At 33.4% G+C, this 19208-nt stretch overlaps 1 protein-coding gene across 3 annotated transcripts in view; it reads right to left on the minus strand.

Annotated features, from left to right (window-relative positions):
* Positions 1–639: 639 nt before the first annotated feature.
* The window catches only part of CDH19 (cadherin 19), an 81571-nt gene continuing 63002 nt past the window's right edge, over positions 640–19208 (minus strand). For all 3 annotated transcript variants that reach the window (XM_081262724.1, XM_081262723.1, XM_081262722.1), the window contains 3 exons: positions 9617–9734; positions 7327–7578; positions 640–5464 (listed from right to left, as the gene is read on the minus strand). In XM_081262724.1, the coding sequence (XP_081118850.1) occupies positions 4974–5464; positions 7327–7578; positions 9617–9734 (861 nt within the window). In that variant the 3' untranslated portion in view covers positions 640–4973. The remainder of the gene's footprint in view (positions 5465–7326; positions 7579–9616; positions 9735–19208) is intronic.

Consider the following 19208-nt stretch of genomic DNA (forward strand, 5'->3'; position numbering starts at 1 on the left):
ATTCTATTTCCTTTAGTAGATAAAATGTTGTGTTGAATTCTGCCTCTCTATAATCATGAAAGCATTGTAGTTACCATGTCCACCCTTATTTGTAGCTAAGAGAAAAGGTTTAAATATGTTGCCTTTAGGTTACACAGCAAGGAAAAGTTAGCAAGTTGAAAATAATTAAAAATGAACTTCATAAACTATGGAATTCAATAGTACATCTGATATTTTATACATTAAAAGAAAAATGCAAGGAAATGTGTGAAATAAATTTGTGTAAATCACTTTAATAGACTTTATAAACATTGTACATTAAATATAATTTTATTTATTTTGCTTATTATTCATGTTCGAAAATGGAGTTTCTAATTATTATTGGAAGTATTAGAAATACAAAGTGATTTGACATCTTAATGTCTCCAGTATTTATTAGGGAATCATCATGAAAATATTTGTTTTTTTAATTCAATTTTAGACGCTTAAACATTCTTCCTTCCTTCCTTCCTTCCTCCCTTCCTCCCTCCCTCCCTCCCTCCCTCTCTCTCTCTCTCTCTTTCTCTCTCTCTCTCTCCTTCCTTCCTTCCTTCCTTCCTTCCTTCCTTCCTTCCTTCCTTCCTTCCTTCCTTTCTTTCTTTCTTTCTTTCTTTCCCCACCATGACAAAATATCAGATAGTTTCCACAGCTTCTGGGAATTTTCAAATATTAAGATAAACAATCTATTTTCCATTTAATAGAAGACCTTAACTTCACACCCAGGGTGAGTTCTATGTCTTTCTACTGTTTCTGGTTCTCTGGGTCTGGATTGGGGTGGGAAAAGAGAGATAAGGGGCATGATAAGTATGCTGGAGCAATCATAACTTCACAGCCAGTGTCCTCCATGATGACAGGCAGCCGGGTCCTGACCCTCTATCCTAGGGTACATGCATGCATGGGGTAGTCAGAGACACATCTCAAAAACTTGAGGTTTCTGTTGTTCCTTCAGCTGTGTGGCATGTTCTTTGGATGACTGGTTTAAGCTTCCTCCAAGCATCTACCATCTGTGCAACCTTTCTACAGAAGCAATCATTTAATCTGCGTGAAATTTACGCAGCTTTGCCTGGTTGAAGACTGGGACTTGTATTGTCCCCAGCTATCATTGTCCCCTTCCCTGCCAACTCAGAATCAGTCAGCCTTCCTTAGAGCTCTCTGGATTCAAAAGGCAGCAAAACATTCTAAGTTTCAAAGTACTACCTTGTGATTGAGATGTCAGTAGATCCTTTTCCAGAATATCACAGTTCTCATTGGTGGATTGAAAGATAGATACAGACATATCTGAATATATAAAAGGTCACAGAGTTCTTTTCTCCATTTATCTCATTAGCGTCCTTGCCTTTCAACTCTTTGATATCAAATACATTTCACAGCAGACAGGAGAACCTGAAGCTACTTTGTGGGTTTTCATTAGCCTCGTGCACTTATTACCAAACTGTACTCCACAGTATGAAACAGAGTTTTAACCAGAGGCACACTTTTTCATGGTACTCACACTTCATTGAAACTTATTCACATGAAGCTTACTACAGTGATTAACAAAGAACTTGTTTTGACAGAATAGGAAAACTCCATCAACTTTACCCCCACCAGGTATTTTATTAATGAATTCAAAGGAGCTGAAATGTCAAATTCCTAAATTCTTAGGCAGATTTTGAAAAACAATTGCTGTACTCGATAACTATCTTGAAAAATACTCATGTATTAAGTAATTCTATATCACTATTCCACATTAATATGCAGTGAAAAATCAATAGAATTTCTATACATGACTAAATAAAATAGATTGGGATTCATTACTATATTCAGTCAAGAAATATTTATTGCTTATTTACTATGTGCCGGAGACCTTTTTAGACAAAAGAAAGGAACAAGACTGATTCCTTTCCACATACAGTTTACTTTTTAATAAGGAGAGAGATAATAAATCATATATTATATTATACTTATTTTACTATACTATGTTATATTATATGTGATTTGATTTTTAAAAAGCTAAAGCAAGTGTCACAAGGTTGAACAGTGTTCAATAAATCTTTCTGAGGAAGTCGCATCTGATCACTGAACGTAGTGTGAGAATGAAAAATACAAGTGTTTGGGAGAAGATTGTTTCAAGCACAGAACAAGAGACTGAAAGAGTAAATTACGAGTTGGGAAGAGGAAAGAGAACAGACCTCATAAGCAGATAAAAGAAGATAATATGTGATACATAGGTCAGGTCAAAAGTTGATTTATATTTTGAGTGTGCAGTGAAGGCACATACTAGATCACCACATACTAGGAAATAAAGGGGTTCCCATTCTAGCAGAGCATATTAGCCATGATAATGACTCCCTATTATTTATGGAGTGTGCATGTTTTGTCAAGCACTGATTTTGGGATTGGTTTTACATATTTTATTGTTTATTCTGTTTATTCCCCCTCATGTTAAATAGCCAGACAAGACCTTATTTTTTATTTTTTAGATTGCAAACTGAGGTCCAGAAAGATCAGGCAGTTTGACAAAGTTCAAATGATTATTGAAATAAAAGGGACCAAATTCAAACTTACTTCTGAGAGGCTCAAGTACATGCAATGCATAAACTATATTTTCTGATTCCTACAATAAACTTTAAGTGTTTTCTTATTTTAATTATCAGTACTTTAAAGCTTACCTATAAAACTGCATTTTTCTCCTGGGGGCTATTTCAGTACTGTGGGAAATATCTACAAGCATCTACATTAATTCAGACTTTATTAAAATTTACGAAAAATAGGTCATGATTTAAGCTTAAGAAAAAGCTATATGTGTGCAATATCAAATGAACAGATTAAAGAAAAAAATTACTGAAATACTATGAGTATAATTTCTAGGAATTTGTACCTTCTCTACTAGAATTGGATAGCCTTATTCGATATGATTAAAAGTGACAATTTTGGACCAGGTGCAGATGCTCTTTTCAGTGAATCCTGTAGTTGACAATCCTAACATCAACTAATCCAGAACCTGCTTTAAGACATCTGCTTAGTGTTACTGAACACAAATATCATATCTATTCTTGTAGATATTGCATCCTTTATATAAGTTGTTATTCCAAACACACCAGCCTTTCATCCAGGGCAGAACCAACTGTGATCCCCACAGACCCCATTTCTGTTTTTCCAACCTGTTTTCCATGGATTGATTCATCCGTTGTTTATCACACTTTCCAGTTCTGTAGCCAAGATGACATCACCCTGCTTTGTGAACACGATGAGCAAGCCCTCTTGGAGCAAATCACCATCATTGCCCTAAGTACACTTCTGATTTCTATGTCAGTATGATAGAAGTACAAGCTTTCTATCAGTTGATACATTGCTATTCTACTTACAAGTTTTAGCTTTTAAAAATAATTGTGTTCAGCGTTTTTTATGTTTTCCTTAGTTCATAATGATGCTAATGCATTTGAATTTATTGCATCTTCTATCTTCAAATTCAATTATACTAGCTTCTTAAATTGTTATTTTTCTTATCTGATTTTCTCATCTTTTTGTAAAGTAATAATGTCGGTGTCACCAACTTAATGATTCCTAGATCCTTATGATAAAAATAAATTTTTAATTATATAAAATGGATGTTCAAGTTTCAAAGTCTAGAGGGAAAATGCATAAACATTCCACTACCCTACCAAAACTCAAAATGACTTGAAATATTTGATTTTGATTTAAGAATCTATTGCCAATTTGGTTCAGATCAGTCTTGCATGCTATTAATAAAAAAAGGTCATATGAAGCATTTTGAAGAGCACCATATTCGGTGCTTTAATTTCAAACTATAATTTTTGAAGTCCATCTTGATTTGGATATCATAAGGGCCATTATTTACAAGTTGATGGAAATTAAAGTGTTGTGTTGTCTTATAGTATAATATTACCCTAAAGTTTTATGCCAATGGCTTAGCATTTATTTCCTTTACAATATCACAATAAAAGTAACTATTGCACCTCATTTTCTATTTTTAAAAAATGGCACTGAACATCAGTTATATTGCAAGCTGTTAATAGAAAAGGAAATGCTGAGAATCATATCACACTTTATAATATGAGTGGTATGAGTCTGTGTGGTTTATTATAATATTTAAAAAGAAGTTCAAATTTGCATCAAAATGAATCCTTTCACTTATTTCTCATTTTTAGTAGAAATAAAAAATCTATTTAAATTTTTTCATACTTTATACCGGTTTTATAAAGCTTAAATTTAAAGATAAGTAAATGTTGACATGCTTTTCACCATTGTATTTTGGTATGATAAAAGTATATATTCGGTTGCAATATGAAAATAATCTATGAAAAATTCCAAAGTATATTTTCCTGCACCTTTTTAATGTCAAACTATAATATAAAAAACAGCACAAACTTATAATATATAAATCTGAGTAATTCATTTATATCAAATATATGTACAAATTTTAAATGAGGTTTAAAGAGCCTTCTTGGCAAGAATTTTAAAATATCAAACCCAAATGATTCATAGAATCTTTCACAGTCCCGCTTATTAATGTAACATAAATGTCTTTATATGTCTATGTAACCATCAGATTCTCCAGATGATAAATTTTCTCTCTATATATCATCAGGAACCTCACTCATCAATGCTTTATTCTTAATTTGCGGGAATACAATAATTGAACGAACGAAACAACATTGGAGGGTCTGATTCTCTTTCTCAGGTTAGGCAATTAAACACTTTGAGAATTTGCCCTGGATATAATGGGATCTTATGAGGAACATTCCAGTCATGAGGTGGCACTGGCTTGCACTAGCATCTGAGGTCTATTTATGTGCATCTCTTCCAACATTTTTCTTTAAGGACAATGTACTCTCAGGACATCGGAAAACTACAAACTCAGGCTCACCACGCTGCAGAAAGCCAGACCACACGATGCATTTTGCTCAAATGGGCATTAGCACTTTGGGGATTTTTTTTTATGGTAAAAAGTCCTAATTGTTGGAGTGCACTGCAGAACCAAACATACATGCTAATCTTTTAAATCGAGGTCCCAGCTCATTAAGGTAATCAAAATTTTCATCCTGGTCGGTGTCGGTTGACCCTAAGGAGCTCAGGGAGCCGGCCAAGGACCCCAGGCCCTCGAAGGCGTAGGTCTGAAGGGAGTCAAAGGGTGGGGCGCAGGGGTCCGAGTCCGCCTCGTCCAGCTTCTCCAGGATGAATTTCCTGAAGAGGGCGCTGTCGGGGCCCACCTGCAGAGACTGCCTGTAGAGGCTCCGGATCTCCGCGGAGGTGGTCTTCCGAGCCCTGCGTTCCCGCATCACCGTGGTGCTTCTGAGCTCAGCGATGTCGAAGGCCTCTGTGTCTTCTTCTCCACCTCCTTCATCATCATAGCAGAAGATATTCTCTCCCAAGACGTCCCCTTTCTCAGGAAAGAGGATCTGCTTTCTTTGTTGTCTTAGAGCCAACATCAAAAATACAGACCCTGATGAAGAAAATGTATCAGAATATGAATGAACACACACAGAGCATAATAAACTTCACAATCCTGAGCTTGTTACAAGCTCCAGACACAACCTTGATTTTGAAGATAACATGACAGAAAATAATTTAAAACTGGACTTGCAAAATGACATAAGGAAGAAGATAACAAACATTCTGGCTGATGACTTAGAGGGAAAACACTGTGAAAATACATTGAACTGTTTTCTGTGAACAATTTAGAATTCAATTTTTACTTTTCTCAAATATTAAAATGGAACCAAGTAGATTAATAGAGCATTTTTCCAATCTGAATACACTTGGCAAACTTAGTGACCAATGAGTCCGGTTAAAGTAAGTTCAGAACAGGACAGTTTGATATTCCACATTAAGGGGACATTCTGTGACATGATTATTTTCTAAGTTGGTATTTATTGACCACAAAATATATGTCAGTTTCTTCTAAAAATTTATATTTATTGATTGATTTAATTCTTATTAAATTCACATATATGTTATATCCCTTTAAGATGAGAAAAGTAAAGCCTAAAAGCATTTAAATCACATCCCCAGAAAGACCCAGCTAGGAGACAGAAAGGTCATCTTCAAATTAAGAAAGTTGTTTCAGAGCCTGGGCCCCATGATACCACATTAATTTCAGAAACTCCAAACTATCTTGCATTTGAATCATAATACTGGTTTGTGCAGATCAATATTTATTACACAAAATAGTTTTAGCAAAATGTAGAAACAGAACAATTTCAGAACACTTTTTAATTAGAAGAAAAACTGTGTGTGCATATGCAGGTGCATGCTTGTGTGTGAGTGTGTGTGTGTGTGTGTGTGTGTGCGCGCGCGCACATCTAAGCTAACCAACCTTTCTACATCCTTGGATTTACATATCTTTTCAGCACATCAGGGATAGGATTTGAAACACATATGAAGGGATGTTAGAATTTTCACAAAGATAAATATATTGGTACTATTTTATACAAAAAGAAAACAGTGAGGAGTCTCAGGTTAGTAAAATTAGAAATTAAAGATGAGGCATCATAACTGATGTCAGAAAATAAAGGATAATAAAACATACTGTAAACTATCACAGACCAAGTAATTGGAATTAATAGATAAATTCCTAAAAAAATATATAGCTACCAACACTGTGCCAAGGAGAAACTGGAAATCAGGACAGAACAATAAGTAGTAAGCATATTGAATCAATAATCAAAATCTATATTAAAGTCTAGGACCTCATGGTTTCAATGCTGAATTCTACTGAACAACTGAAGAAGTAATTCCAGTACATCTCAAAATCTTCTAAAAAAATTAGGAGAGGGAATACTTCCAGATTCATTTTATGAGGCTAATAACACTTTTTGATACTGAAACCAGACAAATATACTGCAAGAAAAGAAAACTACAGACCAGCATCACTGATGAACATAGATGCAAAAATCCTCTAAAAGGGTTGGGGAAGCAGGAAGGACAGGGAAGGTGGCCATAACCACTGTTACTTCATAAGGTTGCTATGAAGATAAAATTTTGTAACACATGCAGAGCACGAGGACTATGTTCTGGACAACAGAAGTGCCCAATTGTTCTTAGGTATTTTTATATCTTATATTTATGCAATGCATATGTCAAAACATTTATAAACTGGCATACATACACATACTCTTAAAATTGAAGGGTCAGTGATCTTCGGTTTGAAATGTGGATTTGCCCACTCTATTTTTCATTTATTCTATTTGGTTTAAAAATTATAATACATTTAGAATAGCAATTAAACCATACTGCTGTAACATAATTATATATTTATCATGTTACTTTAATAAGTGGAGATATGTTCAGTTCAGCACTACTTACCACATATTACTATAGTGAAGATCAGAATAGCAATTATTACTTCCACCCTGAGTCCCAAGAAAAGCACGAGTTTCTTATCACTGCAGGTCTGTGTATCCCCACTGTCGTCACAGTCACAGACATGTATGGTAAGTGTGTTTGTACTTGTAAGTGATGGGATCCCGTTGTCCGCAATTAAAATGGTTATGAAGAAGATGGGCTCTTCTTGAAGGCTAAAACCACTTCTATTAGTCAAAATTGTAGCTGTGTTATCTAAAACAAGATACCAAAATTTATCAACAATATAAAATAAATCAATCCATCTTGTGTATTAGAGCCACTACTATAGATATGATTAAATAAGTTCAAATAAAAGAGAACTTTTTTTAATTAAAAGACAACTTGAAGGTCTCCTGAAAATTAATTAATGCTTTGACATTACCTAATTGTGAAATGAGATGAATTATTTAAATCAGTTCCAAAACGTTTGTGAGAAATATAGAAAATAAAAGCAGAGGAGAGCAAACATTTCTATAATCACATATGAGCATTTATAGGGGTTACTAGCATTAATTTTATGCAGATGCTACCAGTTTTATTTGGATCAATTGCAGTAATACTGCTTTTTCTAACATCTAGAGCCCATTATTTTCATACATCCTAGAAATACATAGATTTTTCTATTATATAACTATTAAAGCATGTGATCTCAAATAGTAGGTTTTCTAATTAGAAAAAGGAACTGATTTTACTTTTAGGGAAAGATAATAGTAGGATATCTCATTTTGACTTCACTCATTTTATTTTTAAAATTCAGAGAATCTTCAAACAATTTTCATCTAGAGAAGACACTCAAAATATTAATGAAAATGGCCAACACATACTCAAAATGTAAAATTGTTTTTCCCCAAGTCCCAAGATACTCTGAATGATGTTTGTCAATGTGATCTATATTTCCTCTGTATTTTTTTTTATTCAGAATAGTTTTGCCCTACCTAAATATGTCTGCTTTATAAGATGATGAAAGTAAAGTGCAAATAAATGAAATCTTGAAATGCATATGTAGTTAAATTTTTTTTTCCAAATCATCTTTTCAATGCTAAAAAGGTAATGCTCTTGAAGTCCAAAAAACCCATGAAATTTATGTATGAGGCAGATTTAAGTGGTGAGAAACAGTTCTCATCTTTTCAATTCAATGTGTTTTATTAACTTACTTGGGACTACAAACATTAAACCAAACTTGTGTTCTTTAGGTTTTGCTATATTTATTTTGCCTCAGTAATATATTTTGAATTATTATAAAGATGTATAAGACATATTATATTTGATACTTGTGGGATTTTTTTTCTAAATATATTTGAACTACTTTCACTAAGAATTTGATACAAATAAAATAGAGACATGTGTCTGTGCCCTCTCCCACCAAAGGCACCTCTGAATTGGAGACTGGACACAGTGGTGGGGAGGAACGGCTCAGGTATCTGGTCATAGATATTATGTGGCTTATATATTTGAGGTAAAAAGAAAGGTTTAAATAGAAATCTATATTATGGCCAAATATCTCTTCCTAAAGCAAATTTAAAAGGAACAGAATGGTCTTCTATAATTAATCCACTTCTACACAAAAGAGAAATTCTTTCTCTACCCAAAATCCTTCCAGAATATTTTATCCTTTGATTTATAAAATAATTTTGTTTAGAGGGAAAAGAAAAAAAAAACGACTTTCATGTATTTATAACTCCTTATTGATGACTTTAAACATTTGTGAATCAAAAAACTCACCTCACAGTACACTAAAGGTATTTTCTCTTAGACAAATACTGAAGATTAAGATATGAATGAACAGCTAGGGTTGTGGCTCAGTGGTAGAGCACTTGCCTAGCACATGCGAGGCCCTGGTTTTGATCCTCAGCACCACATTAAAAATAAATAAGTGAAATAAAAGTATTTTGTCCAACTACAACTAAAAAATAAATATAAAAGGAAAAAGATAACGAAGGAATGGAGAATCCAGGACTGTAAGGAAGTTTGCAGGGTCAGACAGAAAAGGGCTTACAGACACTGTGACTTTAAAAACCCACCTCTAATTTGAAAAAATGCAGTGAGAAGGAAGTGTGGACAGTATTTTCAGAACTTGACTCTGAGTTGTTTTTTTTTTTTTTTTTTACTTTTTTTATTATTACTCTTTTGCTTTATTTCTTGACCTTATGATATTAAAACAGTGTGAAAAACAATGCCTCAAGTTCCATTAAAATAAAAACAATGATTTATGAAAAATGGGTCAAAAATCATTACGACGGAATGGTGTTACCTTGATTATCTCTGATTGTGAAACTTGAGTTGTTTGTATCTTCTGCAGAGAGAGTGAAATAAAAGTGGTGGTCTTCTATGGATTCATCTCTGTCTACGGCGCTGATGGTTTGAATCACCTACGAGAAGACAGGGATAGACTTTTATCATTGCTGTATTGATTCAGGGCAATTACCAATGCTATTATTATTTTCAGCTTTTATTAAGTATTTTAGCCAAATAATTAGGGACACTACAGATGGGTAATTGTCAAATCATGGAGAAGATTAAACATTTTCTTAGGCAACAATAATTTTTATGTTGTGATTTATAAAGAGGGTTATGATTTTACAAAATACATTCCCATAAATGGATCATGTGGATTCCAGAAGCTAAATTTGTTGGAAGTTCTTCGAACATTGTTGCTATATTTTGACATCATCTCTTACCCTCCTTTCCTACATTTTCCCTTTCCTTCTTTCTTTACTTCCTTCTTTATTCTGACTTCTTCTGAAATCCAGTCATTATGACTTGCTGAATTTATACATTTCCTTTTTATACTGAGTGCAAAACGGGTAGAGTTATTGTCTTACTAAAGTATTTGCTAAAGTAATGAGTTTTTTAATTGATTTGAGGGAATAAGGCATTTAAAGCTTAGGGGCAAAGTATATGATTTTCTTTGACCCATAAAGATTATAAGAAAAGCGTTTTAAATCAAAATATGTTCCACTATTTATCTCAGATCATAAAATGGTGAAGTAATGCAGATATGAACACATAAGTTCTGAATTAATTCTTTTATTTCAAAACATGAATGTATCAGTCAAGTAGTTCATTATTGTCAAAAAAGATATGCTTGTCAAGATAGCATAGTGAGATTGTGATTAATTCTGAAAATTGAAGTAAATTGAGTATAGAAGCTAGTGTTTTAAATTTTCTATAATTAAAGTGCTTTTAACAATGTGTCAGACAAAACCATCCTCAGTTGCATGATGGCAAATACAAATTTATGAAGCTATATTTCAAATAACAGATCTCTCTCTACATGCATGAAGAACATTGTGAGGCTAATGCAATTTGTCTATTTCTCTGCATTCATTTATATTTTTTTTCATAACCTCCCTAAGTAAATAATAAATTTGTGATAACTAAATAATACAATAAAAGAAAACATTTTCATTCAATCCATGTTTAAAATAATAAATGCAAGTGTTGAATCAGGATGGTACTTTAATTTCAAAATATCATATGCTTTTGTATAAGTTGTTTTGTGTAGGTTTTTGTGTAAGGAGAGGACAAGTCCTAACAGTCTCATACTGTGAATCTCAGCTTTACTACTTGCAAGTTTTCTAAGTTTAAAAACTGTAGACACGAACACTTTCAAATTCATCTTTAGGATCCTGTGCTTTAACTTATCAAAGAGTTTATTACCCAATTGGCATATTTCTATTAAGTTTTCTTTGTGAAAACATTCTCTTATTGATATTTGTACAGGGTGGTGTCCTAAGTGATATTAGTAATCTCCTTATATGAATAGCAAGGTAAGATTGATGACATACTCTAAAATTCATTTTTATGACCTCATATTTGATGTCACATACACTCTAGATTTTTAGACACCAGATACTTTATCTTATCACCTGATGCTCCATATTGAACACAAAATTTTGAGTATATGGTGAAAATCTCCACTTTGAATATAAAGGCTTAAGAAGACTGCAGAGGCTTTGAATATATCTTGAAAAACATTTAAAATACTATCCCAACTATAGTATTAGTAGACCGAGAGGGCAAGGATTCAAAACTCTGTCTCCTTTCAACAAACATAATTATACTTCTATTTGCTTTATAAATTGAGCCTCAAATAAAATATGCTTTATTGGATTCCAGTGCTTTAAAACATAAGAATCCAATCAGTCCATATGAGGAACCATTGATTCAATTAAATTAACCTTGAACACGTGACATGTACACTTTTCATGAAAACAAAAAAATCTCTAACAAAGGACAACACTAAAATTTCTTCACTGAGAATATTCATTTTTCCTTTCAAAATAACATTGAAAAGGACTTTGTGTTAATTTTTCAATAAAATTCTAAGAAAATCCTGTTTGTTACATTGCCCAGAGGTCTAAACGATTTACTTACGTTGACTAACTTGGGACTCATTTCTGCCCTTCTATATTCATGAGAGAAGCAAAGACAAGTTGAAAAGTTAAGAACATATAACAAGCCACCATGATTAAAAAGACTGGAAATAGAGGCAATCGAATAATTCCAAATTACAACAAATGTCAAGAGCTCATACTTTTAATTTTCTCCTTTCTCTCTGGGTAGAATTTTGCCCCATGTCTTTCTCATATACTACATTCAATTTCCTATCTATAGTACTGTGAACTCTATGATGGAAATCTATTGTGCCAGCCTAGAGAGTCTTTTAATAGGGATTCATCAATGGATTCAATGCTATTCTATATATTATTTCACCTAATCTTGCCATAACCCTTTTGAATAAATCCTGTTATTGACCCCATTTAACCTTGAGTTTTATGTAAGGAAAGGGCTGGCTCAGAATGACAATGCAATCTCATTCTCGGATGTTTTGAGATAAGAGATTTACAGAAGGATTATCAGGCACATTGCTCTTTCCCTGGGTTTGCTACTGTCCTTACAGGTAGGATATAAAGTTACTGAAAAAAGAAATGGAACAGAGAAGGCCAACTAGGACATTTCTTATGTAAAAGACAGAGACATACAGAGAAATGTATAATGTAACATTTATAATATACAGAGTAGATATAGACCAAAAATAATGGTTAAAAAGCAAGAAAATAATCTGAGGTTTCCTGTGAAAGACAGGGAAGTATTTTTAGGCCAGAAGTAGAGCAAGTGAACTAATTCTTGAGTAAAACATGAATTAATGGGGAAAGTGTCACCCAGACCAAATGCTAGCCCGTGAAAACCAAGAGGGCAGAGATATAATAGGTAGAAGTAAATGAGATTAACGTTTGTGGGTCAAAGATGGTCTAATATTGGCAGTTTCATAAGTTTCCGCTTAATTATTTGATGGAGTAAAAATAGTGTTTGACTCTGAAGATAATCATGGGAAGAAAGATAATCACTGCACTGTGTATTTTTCCAGAGAACAGGCATACGTAGGACCACTTACTAAAATGTCACTCCTAGCTTCATTATCCTCGTTCGAAAAGCACAAATTTTTTGACAACTACACTAAGAAGCTGCTATTGTCTCCAACAATATATTTGACTCTGTTTCCTTTTCTTGCAGATCAGCTACCAATAAAACCTACTTCTAAAATAAGTCTAGGAGTAAATTGCTAAAGATTATAAAATATAAGTTGAATCAATACACAGAAAATGAGCAATAATTTTCATAAATTAATTTTATAAAATGTACTTAGTAAGCAATGTTCCTCAGTACAAAGATGTCAAAGAAAAAGTAGGAATTGCAATAAATAAATGACATAGTTTTTTAAAAATTTCATCTGCCTTTTTGATTATGTATATATTCTATCGATTTGTACCTTGCAGTAGGCTAAAGATGCAAATTCTTTCCCATTGTCAGAAAAACACTATTCATAAATTTGAATTAGACCATCACCTTCTGTACTAATTTACTGGGAAAATGATTATAAAATAGACCCACTCTGACAAAAATAATCTATAGAACTCAAAATAATTTAAAAATATCTGTTCAAAAACTAAAAGTAAAAATTAATACAGTAGTAATAGTTGAGCCAACAAGAAAATATGGACAGTAGTGTTTTTGCTCCAGTTTTGCCTATTTAGCAGTTTACTGGGAAAACATTTTTGAGAAGTTCATGGTAGTATTATATTCTGGTCCTAGACAGAGACAGAGAAATACCCAATTTCCAAAAATGAATCTCACAAAATTGGATTACATACTTTTAATGACAATTTTCTTGTAGAAATAAATCTATGTTCGGTTAAAAATTATATATTATATATTCTTAAAGTTTTATCTCAATGTATAATTTCAATTCCCTTTAGGATAATTTCAAAATTTATAAATGTTGTACAAAATAAACATATGAATGAAAACTACTAAAGTACAAAAATATCTGATTTATGTCTTGATATAATCATTTGATACCTATTCCACTGGCAAGAATATGCCAAGTGCTTCCAGACCCTGGACACGCACTGTCTGTCTCTATAGTTCACATTCTAGTGGAGGAGAGAGAGAAACAGAACTACAAACCTGCAGAGTGTTGAGGAAGAACTTGAAATACATAAAACACCTAAAGTCCATAATGCTCAGAATAAATAGGGTCAGAGGACCTGGGATATATACTGAAATTAGAAAACCTGCTGCAGAGTGAGTCTTGTGTGCATCATGAAATGTTCTAAGATGACATAGTACAGAGTTTAGACTTCATACTGAAAATCACAAGTTCTAAATTAGGGAAAATCATGATCACTAATTTTTATTTCGGGTCCTGTGACCCATGGAAATTAATTAGTTTTTGAAAAACTTTTTCTGAGCACATTTTTAAAGCAGGTATGAAAAAAACTGTTGTCATGATACCAGGGACCCACTGATTGTTATTGAAGACTTCCTGATAAGAGATCCAAAAGGATGCTAACAATCAAAATCACAAGATTTATTTATAATAAGAAACATACAGAAATTAATGAAGTGTTTACATGAATTGAGAATACTCAACATAACTCCAGATGGAGACAGAGCTTGTGAGTCCCACAATTTCCCCTTGGGTACGCTGTGCTTCACATGATGTCACCAAAACAATATTTTTTCCCCATTTCCAAAGGGACTATGTATTATTTTGACCATTGACCAACCACTGAAATATGATTGTCCAGGAAACTGTCTTCATGTGTACAGCCTTGCTTAAAAAATATAATTAAAAATATATAATTAAAATATAACTAAAATATAATTGATTAAAAAATTAGCACGCATTGCCATGTACATGGTGTGATATTAAAAGAAGCAAAGTTTGATATTACAGGAGCATCCCTTTTCATAACTATCTAAGAAGGATCCACTTCAGAAGAGATGTTAGGTCCTGGGTAGTGTAGGATATGTGAGAAGAAAACAGAAATTGACATATGAAAGACAGGGAGGAGATGGAATTAGTGGAACTTGGTGATTTATTGCATCTGGAGAATGAACATAAGAGGAAGTAAGGATGATGTCCATATATCTTTCATGTGCATCTTGATGAGTGTTAATATTTTTGCTAGGAGTACTGAGAAAAGGAGGAGTTGAAAGCAAACAATATAAGCATAGTAAAGTTTTTTAGTATGTGACTTTGATCATTGATTTTAGCACTAGTTACAACAGTTCATTCTCATATTTATTATGTGTGAAATTTGACTTATTTCATGGCAATGCAGAAATTTGGTTCAATTTTATCAAAGAGCTTTCTAGAATGCAACTTTTTGTGTTATTAATTGTTAGAGTCTGTAAACAAGTCTGGATGGCGCCTGGCAAAATGCCAGAGGGAGTGGTTTGTGAAGTAACGCCAGCGAGCCATTAAGTATGGAGAATCCTTATTGGTTGACTGCTGTATCTAGTTTATGTTAATTAGATAAGCTGTGTGGAATGTATAAATACCGCTTTTATCCTACAATAAACGGCTCCTACTCCTGCTGTATCAATGGACACAAGTTGCTCGTCACCCCCCGGCTATTTTGCTGCAGCCGGACTGCGGCAATTAATAAAATGATCATTAGTGAAATTAATAATATAATTACATAATGGAAAATTTTAATAAATTCAAAATATTAAGTTTTGCTACCTTTCTAAAAACATTATGTTTTTAGATATTACCTTTTAATTCTTCATACCTTGTTCTTAATAATAATTTACATATTGTTACAACCATATTTGTAATACTATTTGTGTTGAAATTAATATGTGCAAATGTCTAATTTCATATTTTTTTTTCTTTTTCCATAAGTAAAGCTACTTAAAATGGTTTGGGGGGCTGGAGTTGTGGCTCAACAGTGGAGCTCTCTCCTAGCACGTATGATGCACTGGGTTTGATACTCAGCACCACATAAAAATAAATTAAAAAATAAAGGTATTGTGTCCAACTACAACTAAAAAACATATATTAAAAAAATAGGCTGGAGATCCTTTCTTTATTTTGGGAAAGTTTAAATCCTATGATGATATTTGTAACTTATAATTTTGAACATATTCATGTTTGCAATTCTCTTGACTAAGATATCCCTTAGGATTTTATATCACATGCTCTAATAATCTTAATGGTCATTGCTTTAATTCTCTCTCCTTTGATTTTTTTACAGCATTACTTGAATATTTTATTTTGTTTCATTTCAACCTAATGATTCTCTGAACTGTGTATTTTGAAATAGGTATAGATTCATAGGAAATTGCAAAAATAATCCATAGGCTCTCTTAAACACTTCATTCAACTCTTACTAAAGGGTGGCATCAGATGTAACCTCAGCACACAATTAACCTTACATCCTTCCACTCGAACAGTGGAAGCCAATCTCAATGATGCTACAGAGGGACTCACAACTTTTCTTTTTTCTTTTTTCTTTTTTTTTTTTTTTTTTTTTGCAGGAGGTGATTTCTTTTTTTTTAATTATTTTATTTTATTTTTTTTATTGGTTGTTCACAACATTACAAAGCTCTTGACATATCATATTTCATACATTAGATTGAAGTGGGTTATGAACCCCCAATTTTACCCCAAATGCAGATTGCAGAATCACATTACACATCCACAATTTTACATAATGCCCTATTAATAATTGTTGTATTCTGCTACCTTTCCTATCCCCTACTATCCCCCCTCCCCTCCCCTCCCATCTTCTCTCTCTACCCCATCTACTGTAATTCATTTCTCTCCTTGTTTATTTTCCCATTCCCCTCACAACCTCTTATATGTAATTTTGTATAGCAATGAGGGCCTCCCTTCATTTCCATGCAATTTCCCTTTTCTCTCCCTTTCCCTCCCATCTCATGTCTCTGTTTAATGTTAATCTTTTCTTCCTGCTCTTCCTCCCTGCTCTGTTCATAGTTGCTCTCATTATATCAAAGAAGACATTTGGTATTTGTTTTTTAGGGATTGGCTAGCTTCACTAAGCATAATCTGCTCTAGTGCCATCCATTTCCCTGAAAATTCTATGATTTTGTCATTTTTATTGCTGCATAGTACTCCATTGTGTATAGATGCCACATTTTTTTTTATCCATTCATCTATTGAAGGGCATCTGGGTTGGTTCCACAGTCTAGCTATTGTGAATTGTGCTGCTATGAACATCGATGTGGCAGTATCCCTGTAGCATGCTCTTTTAAGGTCTTCAGGGAATAGTCCAAGAAGGGCAATAGCAGGGTCAAATGGTGGTTCCATTCCCAGCTTTCCCAGGAATCTCCATACTGCTTTCCAAATTGGCCGCACCAATTTGCAGTCCCACCAACAATGTACAAGAGTACCCTTTTCTCCACATCCTCGCCGGCACTTGTTGTTTGACTTCATAGTGGCTGCCAATCTTACTGGAGTGAGATGGTATCTTAGGGTGGTTTTGATTTGCATTTCTCTGACTGCTAGAGATGGTGAGCATTTTTTCATGTACTTGTTGAATGATTGTATATCCTCCTCTGAGAAGTGTCTGTTCAGGTCCTTGGCCCATTTGTTGATTGGGTTATTTGTTATCTTATTGTCTAATTTTTTTAGTTCTTTGAGCAGATACCCTCACACATCTGGCCAAAGACATGAACCTGGGTCTGCTGCCCTCTGCAGTCCATGCAGACAGCGCTGCTTCTATGCAATGCCAGCGCACCTGGCAGCACATTCTAGTCTTCACAGAAGGGAACAGGCTTCCTGCTAAGAACTTGGAGACACAGTCTCATCATCTTGAAAGAACAAGTTTCACTATCCAAAGAATTTTCCCTTAATTATTTGTGAATACAAGTTTAAAAAAAAATCTGATAATCTTGATGTTAACATTAAGGTAATCAGGGAAAATTGATTTTCTAGGATGATTTATTGATTGTTGTAGAATCTAATTGCCTCAAATTGTGTTACTTCAAGACTCATTAATCTGGTTGCTCTATTAATTTAGAAGCCAATTTGAAAGACTATTCTACTTTTTATTGGATTTAAGGTGCTTTATTATGTGAATGGCATTCAAAAACACTTCTTACTTTGGATAATATTCCTAAATTAAGAAAGATCATCTTTTTATACAAATTACATTTTACACAAGTTTTATATACTTTGATGGTAGCAGGATACAAAATCAATTTATTAACATGCTCAATCCCCATGCTATTAACAATAAAAATTCTGATGTAATAGGATATACAGCCATATATCTCTTAATAACAGGGACTTGTGAGAAATGGGTTGTCAGGGCTTTAACCCCTGGGGCATTATGATGGAGTACTCTCACACCCATGAGGTGGAACAGCAGACCACACACCTAGGTGCCATGGGTCTAGCATCACCTATGTTGTCCCACTCTAACTGAAACAATGTTAGATAGTTCATCACTGTGTAATAAAATATAATTTCTAGACGTTACAAAAGTAAATAATATGTCGATTTCTGTCAATACATTTCATGAACAATAAATTGTTCATATATTACTATCTAAATGTAGGAGGGAGAAAGAGATTAATAGCATGTTTGAAAGATTTTAGTGGCTCTTTCAAAGGCTATTTTGTTATTTAGTGTTTGGCTTTGATTTTACTTGAGGAAAACCTAGTCAGAACATTTCAAAACAGAAATCTGAACTCAAGTTAGTCTGAATCTACTATTAACCTCTAAAGAAACACATGAAAGGAACAAGGACAATCTTGTCAACATCATAGCACTAATGCCTAGATTATGAGAATCAGGCTTTTCAATGAACACGAAATACAGTCCTTGTTGTCATGTACAGTGGTAGCACTTAAATCGTCTGCACATGGATTTCAGTCCATCACCTGTAGTGCAGCAGGGGGGGAGACATATTTAGGTTTCCCTTTGGTTTTGAGTGGAGTAACATTCTTTCAGATACTTATAAAACTGATATAATTTGAGAGTGACATCTGAAAGTTCCCCTCATGATTATTTGATGATGTCTGTCCTTCCTCCTTAAAGTAAATTGATTGTAAAATAAGGCTGATCCATGTGACATTTTGAGTTTGAATTATGATTATTCCATACAGGAGGTGAGAATTAAACTGACTCTTGACCTCAACATCATGAATATAATTCTTTCTACAAATCAATAGAGAAAACCTTTATTTTCATGTTTGTTTTCCACTATGAAAATAATTTAAGGATAGCTATTCAGATTACTATGGCAAAAATAGTTACAATTAACTCCCCTCTTGGAGACAAGTACATAGGACAGGCTTGACTTAATCCATTGTAAATTATGTGGAGTTGGAAAGTTAAACCTTTTTGAGGCATGGTATAATCATCTGTAAACTAGAAAAAAGCATGCTCTTTTATAGATATTCCTGCTTAACTTTACATTTAAACTTTCATCAGAGTGCAGGAGAACTCTTATGTCCTTAAATTCAAAAGACATTTCTTCCTTTATTAGTAGGGTTTAATCTTGGCTATACTTTTATAGTAT

Source organism: Spermophilus citellus, assembly GCF_964194105.1.
Source record: "Spermophilus citellus genome assembly, chromosome: 12".
Taxonomy (NCBI): Eukaryota; Metazoa; Chordata; class Mammalia; order Rodentia; family Sciuridae; genus Spermophilus; species Spermophilus citellus.